Genomic DNA, 19276 nt, shown 5'->3' on the forward strand with positions numbered 1-19276 from the left:
GTTTATGACAATAGTATATAAGCAATACTAGTATAAATGAGAAAAAAGCATAGGGCGCTCAATATACAAAAAATATGGTACAAAGCGCCTCAAGCTTTTTTCTCATTTATACTAGTATTGCTTATATACTATTGTCATAAATTAAATTTTAAAATTATTTTTTACTTTTTAGTTTGATAATCTTTAAAAGCATGTTTCTTTAGTTTTTTAAACTATATTTATTGTCAGTCAAAGCAGCTGTCGGTGCCATAGCTGGCAACCCAATGGTCACCCTAGCTTAAAGCTAACTTAAGTGGCTCAGGTTAAACCTGCATAGACACAGCAAGACTCATGAGGCATGCGAGGATTGATTACATTACGTCGACCCAAGTGTCTCCCCTGCTCATAAAGTCCGTTATGCTGCAGACACCCCTGATCCACCCCTGCCCCGTGCAGTGTGATAATAGGTTATTAGAAACATACTTATATGTTTAGTGTTTAATGTTTCATATAATTTTTGTGCATTATTTTTTTTACATAGTTTTGTGTAATATTAATATTATATATTTTTCTAAAATATTGTGTGAAGTATTTACGTGACTGTTCACCGGGCGACGAAGTCGAGGCCAAAACCCGGAATCTCTCCGAGCACTGCGTGTGTAGTGGAGTGGGGGTAGGACGGGCGGAGAGGCGCGACGCATGGCAGGAGAGGGGGCAGTAGGCATCTGGCGGCTGGACGAGTAAGACGCGCACGAGGACTAGTGTTGCAGAGCGACGACGGGTGCGATCGAGTCTGGGGAGTATTTCGCGACCGTGTGTGTGACACTATGAGTAGCCATTGTAAATAGTTTAATTGTATATCAGGTTCTCACTCATGACCAGACATTGCGCGTATCAGCGGACATGTTTTTACCGTAAAGAGGCGAGCTCTATGCCTCAGGCGCCGGCACTAAAATTCGCCTGTTTCACTGTCATCATTGAAAAGGGAACCATCTAGGGATCGTCAACGTACGCACACGAGACCACGGAGAGCAGTCCGCACTTGGTACCTGCCCACCCCAAACACGTGCAGCCGAGCCTTACTCCGCGGAGGGACGGGTGTTGTGCCGCGGATCGCCCATGTAAATAGACTGTGTGAAGGGCCCAATAAATACTTGCATTCAAACTGTCGAACCATCATTGTAGTATGGATAGTGATAATTTCCCCCGCCACGAGGCCTGAACCCCTCCTGAGAATAAGACGCAACCAGCATCACGGGGGTGATATTCTGGACTACGACAAGTGGCACCCAACAATACATTTCGTGCCAGGCAGTGGCGTAGCCAGGATTTGTGTATGGGGGGTGTTAAGAAGCATGCCCCCCCCCCCCATCTCCACCGTATTGAAGCGGGGGGTCCGGGGGTCCTCCCCCGGGGAAATTTGGATTTTAAGGTGTAAAATAGTGCTATTTTAGCAGTTTTCGGTACTTAAATTTAAATATTGTAATGGTAAAAATTTTATTAATTTGAATATGAAATTTGTTTGAGTGATGAATAAGAAATTAATTAAAGGTTTGGTGCTAAGGGGGGGGTTTGAACCCCTAAAACCCCCCCCTGGCTACGCCCCTGGTGCCAGGGTGGGGGAAGCTCGAAAAGTTTTAATTGCGCACTGCTTGGGGCTGTCACTGCCATACCATACAGTGGCCCTGGCCGAAGGCCCCAGCTGTCTTCCTTCCGAGTTCCGGAGTTCATTTCCATTGTGTGCCCAATATTTCGCAGCTGTGCGGGTTCCAGGGCACATCGAGATCCCCTGCAGTTCCTTCGCCGACGAAACTGCTTCCTGCTGCGCACTGATCCTAATCTTGGCTTCCTTTCACAGACGATTATCAGAATAATACCCCTATCATGCTGAGCTGCGAACTACAGGGTTGTTGGAAGGACCTTACACTCTAAAGAGAGGAGGGTAAGGAAAAAGGAATACTCCACTTTGGTCAGGCCAAATATGGAGTATGCGGCTGTGACCTGGGATTCTTACGTAGTGACTGAGTTAAAGGAGCTGGACTTCCCAAGCATGTTGATTTGCAGAATGAAACTTCATAATTGTTAAATTATTCGGTTTTTTTTTGTCTTTTACAGGTTACAACAAGAAAAAATCGCAGTTTAAAAAGTTATAAAAGCTGTTTTATTTTTGTGGCACGGTGCTGCAGTCTCTAGTATTTTTGCTTTAACAATTGTATCGATGGTTCATAACCATACGTCTGAATGTGTTGAAACCAATTTTTTGTCGCGCATGCCACCACTAATTATAATTATTTCTAATTTGTTTCCGTTTGTACACATCTTGGAATATACTCGCAATTCACATTAATTTGAATTCCAACAATAAATTCTGTTTTCTTCTACCTTATTCGCTACACAAATATCTTGTATTACCGTGGCTTCAAATCTGCCGGGGAAAGGGTGAACCAAATGGTGGGAGAGGTGAATTTATGATTAGGCCCTCAGAAAAATCATAAATACACCTCTCCTACCATTTGGTTCATTCTTGCCACAGCAGATTTTAAGCCGCGTTGTTGGCACTATATTTCGTATTCTTTCTCCCCCCAACAATTGTTTATGATCAATACTTATTCGTTCAGTGTAGTCTCATGGGTGACGTAAAAAAACATTATCATTATGTACTTGTTTGTAATTTGAGGTTACGTTAATAAATGGGAAGATAAGAAGTTTATATTTATTCTATGAACGCAGAGAGAGAGAGAGAAAGAAGGTAATATAAATAATCTTGTGAGTGTGCCCGGCATCTTTGTAAATTAAAGATGTGTTCTTAAAATTGACATTTCTTCGATGTTAAAAATGAATGATGAACATTGCCATGCAAGTATACCAGTGGAAGTCGAAGCCGCCGTAAAAAATAATGAATGCTCATTTGATGTCGTTGAAAAATATGATGAGTCTTCTTTTAAGGTAGTTGGAAACAAGGATCCTTTATCGTATAAGGTAGTTGTTAAAAAAAATGTATCTTCATATGACGACAAAATGGGAAAAGATGATGCAGCTTCATATATAATAGCTGATGTTAAACCGGTGAGTACATTAATTTGAATTATTTTGGTATCTTTCGTCTATTTGTAGGAAAAAATAGCAAATTTGTAACTCAAGGCTTATTGGAACTTCTTGAGATAAGTTGATAGGTGTAGGATCATGATGCTTACAAGAGAAGGTCTGTAGGTGGAAGTCGAATGATTGCATATTCTTGCAATTGGGCTTTCGCCTAGTGGCAATAAATCACAAGAGTCTAGCGGCAGCAATGATACCTTCCTGCAACTGGCTGCAAATGCCGATCCTCTCCGAAGTTGGCCGATCGGGAGCGCCTACCCCCTGGATGTTTTTTATTTTTACGCGCACGTTTTTTCTTTCTAGTATAAAAATGCCACATAGACTGTTTAGTGGATGGTTGGTTATATTAGGTAAGTATAGCTACATTAATAATACTGTAAAATCATTTTATGGTTGCTTAGCAAATAAATTTTTAATATGTAGCTATCCAGCGCTAGGAAACCGTTTACATGATTTCCAAGTATCTTTAATGTAGCTATCCTAACCAAATCAACCGTCCACAAAGTTTTAAAGTATTTATAATGTAGCTAACCTAACCTAATTGACCATTAGTTATCATGTCCTTACCTGAAAATTACAATTTAATTAATAAATTTACTTTTATGTGCATTCAGTATTCAAATATATTTATTATTGTTACGTGCTCGTATTTATTTTTACAAGTACAAAAAAAATTCGCACCTGCCGGGATTCGAACCGTCAACCTTACGATTAGATGTTCGCCGCTGTGCGCTCAGCCACGAGGCCATATTTGATAATTAGAAGTTTCAGATGATATATATGATCATGCCGCCGGCCTCGGAACGAGCCTGAGCAGTGCGGTAGCCGGCTCCGGAACGAGCGTGAGCGGTGCGGCATTTGCAGCCAGTTGCAGGAAGGTAGCATTGCTGCCGCTAGACTCTTCTCAATAAATCGACCCCCCCTCCTACTTTTTTGTTGCAAATCCTGAAGGCTCCTCAAGTCCCCTCCTCTCACAACCTGCATCCCCCCCTTCCGACGTCCATTCCACTCCCACCCCATCCTCACCAGGTAACACTTCCCTCTGTTATTCCGTTGGTCACCACTTCCTCTTTCCTCTGGGTGGGAACTCCTTGCCACCGGGCAGATGCCCAATTGCAAGTGAAATATATATTAAATATATATTATTATTAATCATCCCTCATGATCCCTCTTCCCTCCATACCCTACTCTGTTGAACCAATCTCACAGATTTTCCCAGACCCCTCCCTTTTGGGTACACATCGTTTGCCCTACAGGCGTTTGCCCTAAATGTAGGGCAAATGCCTGTAGGGCAAACGACTTTAGGGCAAATGCCGTTTAGTGCAAACGACTGTAGGGCAAACGCCGGCAAGCACTTATGTTTTGGATTAACGAAACCACACCAACTTTTAGGGCAGACGCCTGTAGGGCAAATGCCTGTAGGGCAAACGACTGTCGAAAAACTTATTTTAGGGCAAACCGCCTGTAGGGCAAATGCCGGAGCCTGGTCCGAATGGACATCAAACATTTTGTGTAAACGCCTTTAGGGCAAATGCCTGTAGGGCAAACTCCTGTAGGGCAAATGCCTTTAGGGCAAACGCCTGTAGGGCAAATGACTTTAGGGTAAATGAAGTTTAGGTTATTTTGGGTAATGTATGTTTTTTAAATTATGTATCGATTCAAACAGTGTTCTTGTAGTTTATATTTCCTCCGCAGGTGGCAGTACCTCAATAAATGTTTTCCCTCTAAATGCAAAGTTTACAAAAAAGTCGCTAGATGGCACTTATGTAAGCCTATATCGAGGTTTGGTGGGAATTTGTTTGGTATGAACTTCCTAGATTCACCAACAGATGGTTCCGTGCGCTAAGTTCAATGTTATCGAATATTTTTTCTGTAAAATATTTCGGAACATAAGGTGATGTAAGGTCTTCGACCAAAAAAAAAATCGTATGATAAAAAAAAACAGTATTGGTGATTTAAAAAAAATATCGCTGGAAAAAGGTTCAACTTTTTTCCCGGGGCTTTGCTTACTTCAATTTCAGCTGTCAGACGTGCATTACGCTATCATTACTTAAAATATTTCGAGCAAATAGGTAAATAATGCGAATACTAGCTGTTAAACATTTTCTTAATTAGCATAATAGTATTAATGCGGTTAAACTCCTACATATTGTTCATACTATTTTATTCCGTAATGTGTACACAACATACAGCTGAAGTACACAATGAAGAAGTATTCCAGTTCGTTTTGTTCTGGGGTTTCCATAATTTGCATTAATTACCTCAAAATCATATTCACCCCTTTTTAACCTCTTAGCGATTGCATTTCACTAAATGATTATAGTTTGATTAGTAGTGTTTAAGTCTTTATTATTACTAACATTTCTTTTCTTTATATTTAGTTATTTTTAAAAAATATATATACTTATAACCCTTTTTCACAGCTTATGGCTTGAATTCCACTAAATGGAAAAATTGTGGTTGGTAGAATTAGTATGTTTATTATTGGTGGTCAATATCTTTTCTTATAATATATTATTTTCACAGATAAAACTTTTATTTTAAAACCATATATAGGTACCCCTTTCACCTCTTTAGGGGTTGAAATTTGCAAAATGATAAAATTTTTGTTGGTAGTTTTTGAATGTTTATTATTAGTACCCATGGTATTTTACTGCGCGTTATTAGATTCGGAGATATAATTTTTCAATTTTCAAACCATATTTATCCCTTTTTCACCCATTGGGGTTGAATTTCGAAATATGATGATTTTGTTGTTTATAGTTTTTGTGTGTTTATTATTGGTTCCCATTATATTTTGTAATACTTTATTAAATTCAAAGATATGAATATAATCATGAACACAATTTTCATCCCTTTTTAACCGCTTAGGGGTTGAAATAGTAATTAAAATTTGCGGTTATTAGTTCCAGTAAGTTACGTTTATTATTGGTACCAAATATCTTTCATTTTGCTACATTAAATTAGGAGATTCAATTGTTAATCTTAAAACCATATTTACCCTTTTTTCACCCCTTTAGGGGTGGAATTCCGCAATGTCATATAGCATAGTATATACGATATCCGAAGACCTTTGTTTGAAAAAAAAATTATCAAAATACCACCAGTAGTTTTCAATTGATGCCGGAACAGAAATACAGACAAATAGACAAACATAAAAAAAATTAAAAAACTATATTTTCCAGTTCACAATAACGTAAATAGGCGTTTAATAGTTGTTTCGTCAGTACTTTTGTATAGACTTTTCATCTCGAAAATAGATAATCTATAGATTTGGTAGCCGAGGTAATTTCCCATGTTACAAGAGGTAAACAAGCTGTGTAACCTGACAGACACAAAACAAAAATAAATAAATAATATTGATACTTGAAAAGAAAAATTAAACAAAATTACTAAGTTAAGTATTAATTGTGAAGTATACGTTATTAATAATAAAAATAAGAAAAACATAATAAGTAATTACTTACGCATATAGCGCCTATCTGAATTGTCAAAATGCATTAGTGGTGATGATGGTTAATGTGGAATAATAAACTCAAAGCGTTAAATTATATGTTCGTTTATACAACATTAATACTTTATATATTGTTAAATATATTTTTTACTCGATATTTGACGGTTATGTTCCGAGAAAGACAACTGTCAACTCCGTTGTATTGTTATTTAATGCGTTACATTATGTCCTTAGAGGGAGAAGGGGAAGGGGAAGAAAAGAAGGCACATAAAAAAGAAAAAAAGCGCCTATTTGAATTCCTCATACAAATACTTTCGTTGCAACAATGCAAAAATGTTAACTGCTTTCATATGAATGTGACATATTGTTGGGCCGGTATCAACTACAGTCTATCAGTTTATACCGATCCATATTGTTTACGATTCAAATGAGTATGACACGGAAACAAAATATGAAAGGACAAAAAAAATACAGCCTTTAACTTCAAAGCTTTTGTGAGGTTAATTACTTTCGATTTATCTAAGTCACGCTATTTATGTGTCGAAAGAAACTTGAGATGGATTATAAGTTACCTAGTATGAACTGTAGTAATTATACTTCACATACATGGGTAAAAGGAGGGGGAAGGGTACTGTCGTTCAATTAACCAAAAATGTTGAGTTTGTTAGTAACAAACCTGCCTTATATGCGACAAAATATATTCATATTTAATAACAAATATTAAAACATAAGTTACAAATTAAAATAAATTTTATAAAATATCGGGAAATTTTGAAACTAGCCCACGCAATTAGTAATAATAATATTCAACACATGATAGTAATCAATCACTTGCATATATATAAATATAAACAAATAATATTCTGTTATATATAAGACATTTTCCGAACAATCACAGAAATTTCCAAATGCCGTCCCTACCACACTTAATTAAGCAAATCTCTGCCTAGTATGCCTACTAAGGAATACCCTAAAAACTATTAATTTGAAACATTTGTGTAACTTTATACATATATTCTTATAAAAAAAATTACAAATCGCGGTAATAAATAATTTTAGTAATAGTGTCCATGAATAATAACGAAATAAAAACAAGTGAAGCTCTGCTTTCTGCGAGTGGGATTTGATGACAATGGTTTCAAGCTCAATGCTAAACCGCCCTAGCTCTCAATACTAGGCTGCCGGGTAGGGCCTACATAAGTATCGCAATAGGGCATTCATCACATAGCACATAAATAAAATTTTAAGGAGTGAACTCTTTCAGCAGCATACACGAAAACACCTTTTCTATTACGTAATCGCATATCACTATAAATACGGCTGAGAAACCATACAATTACCATGTTATGTGTACTAAGGTTGTATACAAATTGATGTTTTGTTTGGATTCATAAACCATGTCAAAATATGAAACTAAACTAATAAAAACTACAAGTCATTTGTACGATTTCAAAGACGACACGTAGGCAACATGGCATACACTGCGCGCTCAAAAATAAAACTGTCATTGCAATCTAGAAGTCTAGAAGTCTTTCCAGCACAGCATGAACATAGCAATGAGACAAAACAAAAATAACAAATAACGTATTTATTTATTAAACATAGGTGATGGTGAATAGACGTCACTTGTTCCTACTAAGTTATGAATAACATATTTTCCAGTAAATTCTGTTTGTTTAATTGTTTTGAAAATATATTAACTAAAATTGCACTTTTTTTGCGAATATGCTGATTCACTAGCATCTGAAACAGAGTTATAATTAATGATCTTTCTTTGTGTATTATACTTTTACGTAATTCATTATTGTACATTCCACGACATATCAAAATCGTTCCTAGTTTACACTCATACCTATGACATTAATTCAAATATTGTGACAATATGGATGAATTAATTAAATGCATTTTGAAAAGTTGTACATTTCATTGGCTGTCACACATTAAATCAGTCTTTTATTATACTTCACTTGTTCCCATAAAACTTATTAGGGGTTAAGCTATAGATGGTCTGGGCGAATTAGCAAAATATGCACACTCTCGATGGAAGTATTTTCACCGCATTCTACAAACATATTAATAAAACGACAGATTCAGTTGGGCACATGTTATATAAAAATTGAAAATAGGCATGAAGGTCTCAAAGGCTATTTTAACAGTAACTTTTAAACACTGAAAATGTTTTTATAAATGCATATGTATAATCCTCTGCCTTAAATTATTTTAGGGTCATCGTTTTTTGGACGACTTCAAGTGAAAATTCCAGCAGGCAAGGATAATAAAAATTTGTAAGCTCCTTTTGCTAACGCGTTTTTTATATATAGCAGCAATATTAAATTAAGTTAATTTGTTCGCTAGTTCCCCCCCCCCCCCCCCCCCAGCAATGGAAAATATTAAATCATCAACATCTCTGTTAAAAAATGATTTAAAAAATACAATCCAGTCACTGAGATTGGCGCACCATCTGTTGTAAGGTTCAATTACCAGCTGTATTCTTAGACTTCAACGTTGGGAAAGCAAACCGTATGTGCTGCCATCTAATTTGTGAATTTTGTACTTTGTACTCATTTGGAGAATGGTTCCAACATTTGTCAACAGGGGCGACACACATAAGGACATCTATCTTCGAAACGGTTCGTAGGGCAAACGCCTGTAGGGCAAACAACTTTAGGGCAAACGCCGGCAAGCATTCATTTTCGGATAATTGAAAATTCGCATACTTTTAGGACAAACGCCTGTAGGGCAAACGCCTTTAGGGCAAATGCCGGAGCTTGGTCCGAATGTGATTATCAAAAATTTTGTGCATACGCCTTTAGGGCAAACGCCTTTAGGGCAAACGCCTGTAGGGCAAACGCCTGTAGAGCAAACGCATTTAGGGCAAACGCTTTTAGGGCAAACGCCTGTTTGGAATGAGGAATGCGAGAATATGCTTCGAAAATGCGTTTAGGGCAAACGCCTGTAGGGCAAACGACGCACTCCCTCCCTTTTAACCACCTAAAACAGTTTCACCATTCTTTCTACTTTCCTTCTCGGTAATTATCGGACTTAATGGCTTTTTCAAATGGAAAAAAAAAAAAAATTGGAATACATGGTTTTCTCAAACTAAACACTTTCCTAAATTTACCCTAAAAGGGTGGTTTCTTAATTCCTACTAGATTGTGAAAAATAATAGTTGGTAAATATGTAGTGTATGGATTAGCGCCAAAAAAAATTGGGTAAATATGTAGTTGGGCGGTATTTGCAAAAAAAATGTTAAAAATCCGAAAATACTTTTATTCTATGCTCTTTAACTTCCTCTTTTCATTAAAAGCGGCGGAGGTAAGAAATTCCAAATACTTTAGGAGATATAGAATTTTTAAATTTCATCATATGTAGTTGAGCGGTATTTGCGAAAAAAAAATGTTAAAAATCCGAAAATACCTTTAGTAGATGCTCTTCAACTTCCTCTTTTCATTAAAAGCAGCGGAGATAAGAAATTCCAAATACTTTAGGAGATATCGAATTTTTAAATTTCATCACAATTATACCAGTGCATTCATGTGGCATTCCACATTGTTTCTTGTTTACGAGTAATCTATTTTTTTATTGGATAATGATGTCACGTGATTGATCGTGATAGGCCAGAATTCAAATTAAACAATACGTGATTATTTAGTTCATTTATTGTTTTAAAACGGTCTTCAATGACTGCCTCCAACTTAGGCGAGTTTTTAACGTTTCTAATTTTAAAGTCTTATTTTTTATTATTGCGCAATAATAAGTTACAAAAAAATTTTACGTGAGTTGTTACTGTTCATCCTTTGTCCCGGTTTGTTAGGTCAGGTCAGTTACATTATAAATACTTGAAAACTAAAGAACCATTGAAATAATTTCATATTATTTTTAATGTACGCTTAGATTAAAGTATTTATAATGTAACTGACCTGACCTAATCAACCATTTTCGTTAATTAGGCATTCACAATCTCATGGCAAAATAAAAAAATTGCGACGGTCGAATGATAAACACAGGTCTTGTATGCAAAATAAGAACAGCGATATCTCCTAAAGTATTTCGAATTTCTTATATTTGCCGCTTTTAATGAAAAGAGGAAGTTGAAGAGCATCTACTAGAGGTATTTTCGGACTTTTAACATTTTTTTTCGCAAATACCGCTGAACTACATATGATGAAATTTAAAAATTCGATATCTCCTAAAGTATTTGGATTTTCTTACCACCGCCGCTTTTAATGAAAAGAGGTAGTTGAAGAGTGTCTAATAAAGGTATTTTCGGATTTTTAACATATTTTTTTCGCAAATACCGCTCAACTACATATTTACCAAAAATTGTACAAATCTGAAATAACTTTCATTATATGCTCTTTTACGTCCTCTTTTCATAACCGCCTGCGGAGATAAGAAATTCCAATTACTTTTGGAGATATCGCCATTCTTATTTTGCAATAAAAGACCTATGTAATCATTCGACCGATGCAATTTTATATTTTGCCGTGTGCGCGTGAATGCCTAAATAACAGAAATTTTCCATTAGGTAAGGTTAGTTACATTATAAATACGTACTTCAAATTAAACGGAAATTAAAAATAATATCAATTTATTTTACTTGTATAGTTTTAAGTATTTATAATGTAACTAACCTGAACTAACAAAACGGGACAAAGGTAGATTAGGTCAGGTCAGCTACATTATAAATACTTTGAAACTGAACGGACATTAAAAATAATAAAATTAATTTTAATGATTGTTTAGTTTTAAAGTATTTATAATGTATCTGACCTATGTAACCTAACAAACCGGAACAAAGGATTAACAGTAGGAACAAACGTAATTTTTTAAAGCATAAAAATTAGAAACGTTAAAAACTCACCTAAGTTGGAGGCGGCCTATTGGTTCATTTGAATATTGGCCTATCACGAACTATCATGTGACAACATTATACAATAAAAAAAAAATTGATACTCATAAACAAAAAACAATCATGAAAGCCGTGTGAATGTGCAGGTATAGTGATTAAAATTTAAAAATTCGATATCTCCAAAAGTAATTGGAATTTATTATCTCCGCAGGCTGTAATGAAAAGAGGACGTAAAGAGCATATAATGAAAGTTATTTCAGGTTTTTATTATTTTTTTTTTACGATAATTAAAATTTAAAAATTTGATATCTCCAAAAGTAATTGGAATTTCTTTTCTCCGCAGGCGGTTATGAAAAGAGGACGTAAAAGAGCATATAATAAAAGTTAATTCAGATTTGTACGATTTTTTTTTGGCGCTAATCCGTACACTACATATTTACCTAATAGTTTTTAGCTTATACTACTATATCAGCAACAGACATCACAGTTTTGGGAAACAAAAAGTAAATAAAAATGGAAATAGTGTTTATCAAGTACTAGAGACGTCCCTAAATGTACCCAGAAAACATGGTTTCTTATAGCTTACATTACAATACCTGTGTTTTCACACTGCCACCGCCATTCATTGTTTACCCGCCATTGTGTATCTGTTTATCACAACTGTAGCCAACTATGGAGAATTAAAAATACTATAATTATTTCGTTTCATATTTTGAAGTTTATCCCTGGATCCTGAAGGCTTGATTTTGATGGCTTGATCCTGTGGTGTATGAAGCTTTTGCTGTTTTAATTCAGTAGGTATATCAGAAGATCCTGTACATAAAAAAATATTGTCATATAATAATGAATTGTGAAATAGTCGAATAAAAAGGATTTTTTCCCTACCTACAGTTGTAAATATTTCTTACTTCTCAATTTCTTTTATGTGCAGGAACTTCCAACGTACTGAACTATAACAGCAAGCATCATGTACCACAGGATCATGCCATCGGGATCAAGCCTTCAGGATCCAGGATAAGCTTGGATCCATGAAAAAGCAGTTTTACCAGTGTATCTCGTATAAGGACAGTTTTATAGTTCTGCAACTATGACCTAAGATAGCATTCATCATTTAAATTTAATTTCTAAGTTTATTTTTGCTCTTTGTTTCAGGCATTTGTGTTAATGCAGAAGCCACACATGGTAGACTTAAGTGGGATCACCAAACCGATGATGAAAATCTCACCAGAATATTTCAGTTCGATGTGCGTGGGGGCAGTCCCAGTACAAACATTAGGTGCAGTAGAAAGTATAACAAACGATAGGAGAGAGCGTGGCGGTGAAGCAAGATCAGTTCTGTTCGGGGAGCAGTGTTCGGAAACGAGCCACAGCACGCCGCAGTCGGAGCGGGAGGACAGCGTGTTCCACAAGGTACCGAGGTCGTATGCCAAGGGGCGGCGAAGGGTGGGGAAGGAGAAGCCCAAGTACTCGTGCGAGGTGTGCTTGAAGACGTTCACGCAGCTGGGAAACCTGTGCATCCACCAGCGCATCCACTCGGGCGACCGCCCCTTCCGCTGCACCTTCTGCCCCAAGACGTTCACGCAGCTGTGCAACATGTGGAAGCACGTTCGCACGCACACGGGCGAGAAGCCATACTCGTGCCTCGTGTGCGGGCGTGCCTTCAGCCAGCAGGCCAACCGGGCCAAGCACATGCGCGTCCACACGGGGGAGCGGCCGTTCCCGTGCGACCGCTGCCACAAGGCGTTCACGCAGCGTGCCAACCTGCTGAAGCACGCCCTGGTGCACACCGGGGAGCGGCCCTTCGCGTGCCGCTACTGCGGCAAGGGCTTCTCGCAGCTTAGCAACCTGGACAAGCACCAGCGCGTGCACACGGGCGTGAAGCCCTACTCGTGCGCCACGTGTGGCCGTGCCTTCACGCAGCAAGGCAACCTGGCCAAGCACGAGGCCGTGCACTCGCAGCACAAGCCTTTTGCTTGCCCCGGCTGCACCAAGACGTACACCCAGAAGAGCAACCTGGAGAAGCACATGCAGAGATGCTCCGGACAGAACTTCTCCTCAGACTAGACTATACTCGCTGCTTATTTGTTCCGTCTTGCTCTAGGGAAACAACTGTACTCACAATTTTAAGATATTGTGTAATTGCAAATGATCATCGTGCTGAATTATAAGATTAATAGTATGAAACCAGTTAGGGTAGTGCATCATGTCTACTTAGGCATGTTGTCCGTTACGTGATCACCATAATGAAAATACACAGGGAGCAAAGAGGTACTGCTGACATGGCCGAAGTAGCACTTGCATGGAACACGCAGGCTGTGGTAATCTCTGAACTTACTCTAAGGGGCTGAGGGCATTGGTGCCCATAACTGGACCCCCGTAAGAAAACCCATTGTTCTTTCCCAAAATGGATGTCTACCAAGGGTCTTTCTTATGTCTTGCGTGAAGCAAATGTGTGATTTTACAGTAGGAAAGTAGATATTACTGCAAATATTTAGACAAGCAATTTAGTCACTTTGTATGTATTTATAATGTAGTATTGTGCTACGTATTGCAGCCATGAATTACACTTCTGTGTGTACATCGTAGTCTTGATATGTGATAATTACCTAATTCTAAGTGTATTAATAACACAAATGGAATAAAATTAATCGTTAGTGCAATTTTTTTTTGCAAAGTAACAACCTGATATTTGTAGTACATATAGCCTAAACTTGTGCCATAGGCGCTAATGTTATTTTACGATCTAGTGAAAAATGTGTGATAGAACTTATCTGACAGTTTGAAGCCCACTATATGTTCCACCAGAAAGCTAATAAAAAATGACTTATTAAGGAATTTAACATTTGTTTCAGTATTATCACAGCCATGTATAATCAGAGCTATTCTGGCCTGCTAAGCACCAAAGTTTTATCTGCAACTCAGCTCAAAATGAGAAATTAAGGTTTAAAGCTAAAAAAAAAATTTTCTGAATAATTATAACTTACTGAAGTGTTCAATTTGTTGCTATCATTTTGTTAATACTTGATTTATTATATGACAGTGAATTTTTAGAGATTTTACTTTTTAATAATAAAAAATTATTACTAATAAATAATTTTTTTTAAAGAATGTCTGATCACCAGTCACTGGCACTTCAAAATGTGACTGACAATATGGTGGACGCTATTGCAATCTAGTGAATAAAAATCAAACTTATATGGCAGCAATTATGTCTTGTGTGTACAAAAAAAAATGTAGATACGACTTTTTTTTTTGCGTTGCACGACGGCCATATTCTGTGTGTGTCAATATTATAAGATTACCTATGAAATTATATCTGTAAGGACAAGTGGATATTCAATGTGACAAAACATTTGCTTTACATTGGGAGGGGCGTTGTGAGTTGTAGCTGACTACTGGGGGAAGGACCTGCCCTTGGTCAAAGTAGTGCATGCAGGAAGGGTGGGAGTGAAGACCCAACGTACAGTGTTGGCGAGTTTACCTGATGCAGCACTTTGTGCTTCTTGCCTTTCAACCGCATTGCAGCATTGCAGCTGTGGCAGTTAAAGAATACTATCTGTCTCTTTGCTGCTATCAGGTGTTGCTTTTAAATGAAGTGTCTAGTTCAACATACATTTGAATTTAAAAAAATATACTTTTTCTTAAGATTTTATTTTTATAACTACTATGGTTCTCGGTAGCTACAAGATACCAGCATCTTGTGGCATTGTATTATACCATCAGTGAACTGACACTGTAATTTTAAATTTAATGTCCATTACATCTTTTCTTTTATTATTTTTTCCTTTGTTGCATGTGGAGATCGCTGACTGCAGAGCAAGTTGCAGATTAACAAACAAGAAGACTAGAAAAAAAAATTTAAAAAAATTAAAATTCTGTTTACCGTATAAAGGCAATATTTATGCTTTATAGAAAGTAAATATTTAATTTCATGTAATATTTATTTAGTTTCTTTATATTTCATTTCTTATGTTTATTTGGACTCTGTGATCAACCCAGACTGTAAATTTCTTTTGTTATTGTTTGTCTATGTATTACTCTATGTTTATTTTATTTTTAAATATTGTCAAAGTTAGTATAGCAGTAGTATTTTAAATTAACGATTAATTTAAAGATGAACACGTCAGAAATGGTCAGTAATATTATTATCATCTTTGGTTTTAAAACAAACGAAAGAAAATCGTTTATTAGTGAGGAAAAAATATTCTTGTAGTATGAATGTAGACTTGATCGAGACAGCAGCTAAAACGCAACCCATTTTTAAATTGATATATAATTTAATACATTTATTCGAAGATTGGAAAAAACCGCTACTACAAAAAGTAGTTGAGTTTGTAAGAGAATAACAATATTTAATCTACGGAAGATTATACTCAAATACCAAGATTTTAAATAATTATTTCTAAGAAGAGAAATCGTAGGAAATCCGTCTTTAAGAGATCGCCAAATTCACTTGATATTCTATGACTACTACGAAGATTGAATACTGTTTGTAATACAAAGAAAAAAAGAATCCTGTCAAAATGAGAAGTCACAGTTCGAGATCAAGGTTTGGTCCCTTACCCCATCAACCGAAGACTCGCCGTATAGAAGTCCCTGAACTAATTTCAGTTTAAGCACAACGAACGTTGTTTTGACCTATCTAGACTCTTTAGTATTATAATGGATATCCTCTGTAAAGAAAACATGCTTAACTTGTTCATCTTTAGATTTAGAATCAAATCCCGGAACCGTGATTTTGATTGTGATAGTATGACACAGTACAGATGGAATTTGGTAGTTTAATAATGTGTTATTATCTTTTGCTGACAAGTACTGCTTGAATGTACCCAGTGGTCCACGCTCTACAGGACTGATTTTAGTTAAGAATTGATAACTTACCAATTTTACCTTTCATTTTAATGTGTGACTTTAATTGTATAAAATACATTAAATTTATTGATTTATTGATAGTGAAAATAACCCAAGTGTTAATAGAATTGTTGGATGCTTGAAGTTGATAGTCATATCAAATTCCATCTGTAGCTTAGAATAAGGTAGTTTAAGGTAATCTTCATGTTACGTGTTGTTTTCTATGTGTCAAAGTGTATTGTCACTGTCATAACATGCACTACACATGAATATAAACAGTACATTTGGATTTTCATTACACTTTATTCCAAGGTCTAAAATTACGATATTATTATTTAATGTACCTTTGAAACACCTTACCTTGACTTTTCCACTCAAGTATCGTAACACAATTCTTGATACTGGGAGAGTTCGGCTAGAATTGAGGAAATTATTAAATAAAATAGATAATTTCATTTTAGACATTAGCTGGCCAGCAAATTGGGAATTCCACAGGTCACCCCGTGGAGTGGCGCAAATAAACACCGCCTTTCTCTATGTATCGGGGTTTGGGTCAACCCGGGATGATGCGACTCGTCACAACTGCCCTCGTCGGATCAAGAAGGGCGTCCCAGCTACTTAATAAGTGATGCCAGCCTCCGCATGAGTGCCGCGATGAGTTCCTAGTGAGTTCCAAGAGTTAGAAGAGTTTTGTGAGTGAAGGGAAGAGGGAAGTGCAACATCGGCAAAGAGGGTATGAGTCCCCCTCAAGAGTAGCATGACGCAGAGCGAGCGTGACTGAGTGGCACGAGACTTTGTGTGTGGACAGGCATGAAAACCTTTGTTGAGCCTAGCTCCAGTCAGGAGTATGAACTGTAGAAGTTGACAGACATTGAGTAACTTGTGAATAAACATTTTTTAAGTGCCAGTGCTGACTTTTTTTTAAATGCAATTATTTATTAGTAATGTAATTTTATTAATTAATAAAACTTAATTGGGCTACCCCTTACAAACCTTGTTCCTCCCACATTAAATCAAAATAATGTGTGTGAGAGTTTTGTAAAAATCAATGGAGCATGTGTGTGATTATGTATATACATTGATATATCTCCGGCCTGGGTCCCAGCTTTGTCTGTACTGCCTGCTGCAGAACTCACCTGCTGGCAACACCGACCATAATCAGATGTCCGATGGATTGTTAGTTACTTTTTTAAAACAAACAAGGAAGACAGATGGTTCAGAATATATATTTTATGTTTTTTTTTTTTTCCTTTAAAAGTATGTTCAAACAGACTGACCATAAGAAAATTTAGGTAAATAAAGTCACTTCTGCTCTATGCATGCAGATGGCATTCCGGCATCCTTGCATACAGTCCAGCTTGGTGTACCTTCGAGAGCTGATGTCACATGGATCTCCATAGCACTGCTTCTATCTAAAAAATCTCATCAGTTTATGTTTAAGACATCTGTACAAACCTGTATTGCATTGTATGTACCTATTTTCATGTGTCCATTTTTGTTAGTTTAATTGGTTCCTTTGGGGGGGGGGGGGGGGGGGAAAGTAAATTTATAGATATGTTAATCATACTCAGGTTCATGCACTAACACAGACCAGCCATGGCATGAGATGTAACAGGCATGGAAGGCAGGGCGGGGTGACGAGATGGAGAGCAGCAAAGCCCTGCCTTCTCACCATCCAGTAACACTCCACCATCCAGTATTTTATAGGTTCATATCCTAGCACAACCTGAGGAAAGTGATTCCTCTGGTAATCATGCACCAATTTGTGTGGTGGGTAGAATACCCTGTTCGCAACGTCATCACCATTAATGCCGTGCTACTGAATAAGTTTTTCACCAGTTCATTGGAAATATTTGGCAAGAGTTGTGGCACGTCGAGCACAGGACACAACCCAGGGCCAATCTGTTTCAATGAAAACTTAAAGGTATGCATCTGAGACTGGGAATGGACCATACAAAATAAAACTAACCTGCCTAAAGCTTTTATTTAATTATTTTGCATTCGTTGGAGAAAAAATGTGACCACAGGCAGGACCACAATCTGCTCCTGCAAGGGAAATGAGTGGCTAAAGGAGTGCCTAATGTAAGTGGAGATCAGAAGGAACAATGCTGACAGTGAGATGCGGAAATGGCCGGCACCCGCTCTCATCAATGGGAGTACACACCGCAAATCACACAACAGATGGCCAGACCTCTGCCAAGAGTTGCAACCCCTCTCACATAGCAGAATTATTGTGTGGGACTAAGTTCCTGGTGGACCAGACCACACACTGTTCCGCATTGACTGCGCTGCAATACGTACTTATTGTTACAACTAGGTGGGCTTTGATTGCGGAAAGTCCCCCGGGCGAACTTCGGGAAGAGGTGCAGGCACCAGCACCATATATGAGTAGTACAACACCATAACATTATGGACACACTCAAAACAAGAGTTACTGATGAGTACACTAATGGAAACGCAGTTGCGATACCTTGGATAAAGCATTGCTTCTGCGATGAACCCTTGAGTCCGACCGTGGCAACGTAGAAGTAAGGCATGGTTGACATTACTGGCTCAGCCTACTCGAGGTGACAGCAGTGGGATGGCCTGCAAAAATGCTATTCGAGGATAGGGGAGGATGTAGTTGGAGACAATGTGCGTCCCCAGGTGATGAATCCACGAGATGGAAGCATCAAAGCAGCCCTACCCCTGACGAAGACCCAAGTGTCTCCCCTGCTCATAAAGTCCGTTATGCTGCGCCAACCCCTGATCTACCCCTGCCCCGTGAAGTGTGATACTGTGTAATTTCGTATTGTAAACATACTTATATGTTCAATGTTTCAAATAATTTTTATGTATTATTTTTTTGTGCATAATATTGTGTAATCTTAATAATATATGTTGTTCTAAAATATTGTGTAAAGTATTTACGTGACTGCTCACCGTGCAACGAAGCTGAGGCCAACACCCGGAATCACTCCGAGCGCTGCACGTGTCGCGGAGTGGGAGGAAGACAGGCGGTGAGGTGCGGCACAAGGCAGGAGAGGGGGCAGTAGGCATAG

The 19276-nt window shown here is 37.5% G+C and overlaps 2 protein-coding genes across 2 annotated transcripts in view; both read left to right on the forward strand.

Moving 5' to 3' along the window:
* Positions 1-2389: 2389 nt before the first annotated feature.
* The window catches only part of LOC134532579 (beta-glucuronidase-like), a 39511-nt gene continuing 22624 nt past the window's right edge, over positions 2390-19276 (forward strand). Inside the window, exon 1 of the mRNA XM_063369123.1 lies at positions 2390-2728. Coding sequence (XP_063225193.1) covers positions 2700-2728 — 29 coding nt within the window. The 5' untranslated portion in view covers positions 2390-2699. The remainder of the gene's footprint in view (positions 2729-19276) is intronic.
* LOC134532580 (zinc finger protein 239-like) lies at positions 2581-14219 on the forward strand. The gene is made up of 2 exons (XM_063369126.1): positions 2581-3045; positions 12537-14219. Exons 1-2 carry the CDS (start codon positions 2806-2808, stop codon positions 13446-13448), a joined length of 1152 nt encoding a protein of 383 aa, XP_063225196.1. The 5' UTR covers positions 2581-2805; the 3' UTR covers positions 13449-14219.

Source organism: Bacillus rossius, chromosome 6, assembly GCF_032445375.1.
Source record: "Bacillus rossius redtenbacheri isolate Brsri chromosome 6, Brsri_v3, whole genome shotgun sequence".
In the NCBI taxonomy this organism is placed as follows: Eukaryota; Metazoa; Arthropoda; class Insecta; order Phasmatodea; family Bacillidae; genus Bacillus; species Bacillus rossius.

Excerpts from the sequence above, each read along its gene's own strand:
- LOC134532580 (XM_063369126.1), top strand. The coding sequence starts at position 2,806 with ATGTTAAAAATGAATGATGAACATTGCCATGCAAGTATACCAGTGGAA. Across the intron at positions 3,046-12,536 it reads TAATAGCTGATGTTAAACCG|GCATTTGTGTTAATGCAGAA; the intron begins GTGAGTACATTA and ends TCTTTGTTTCAG.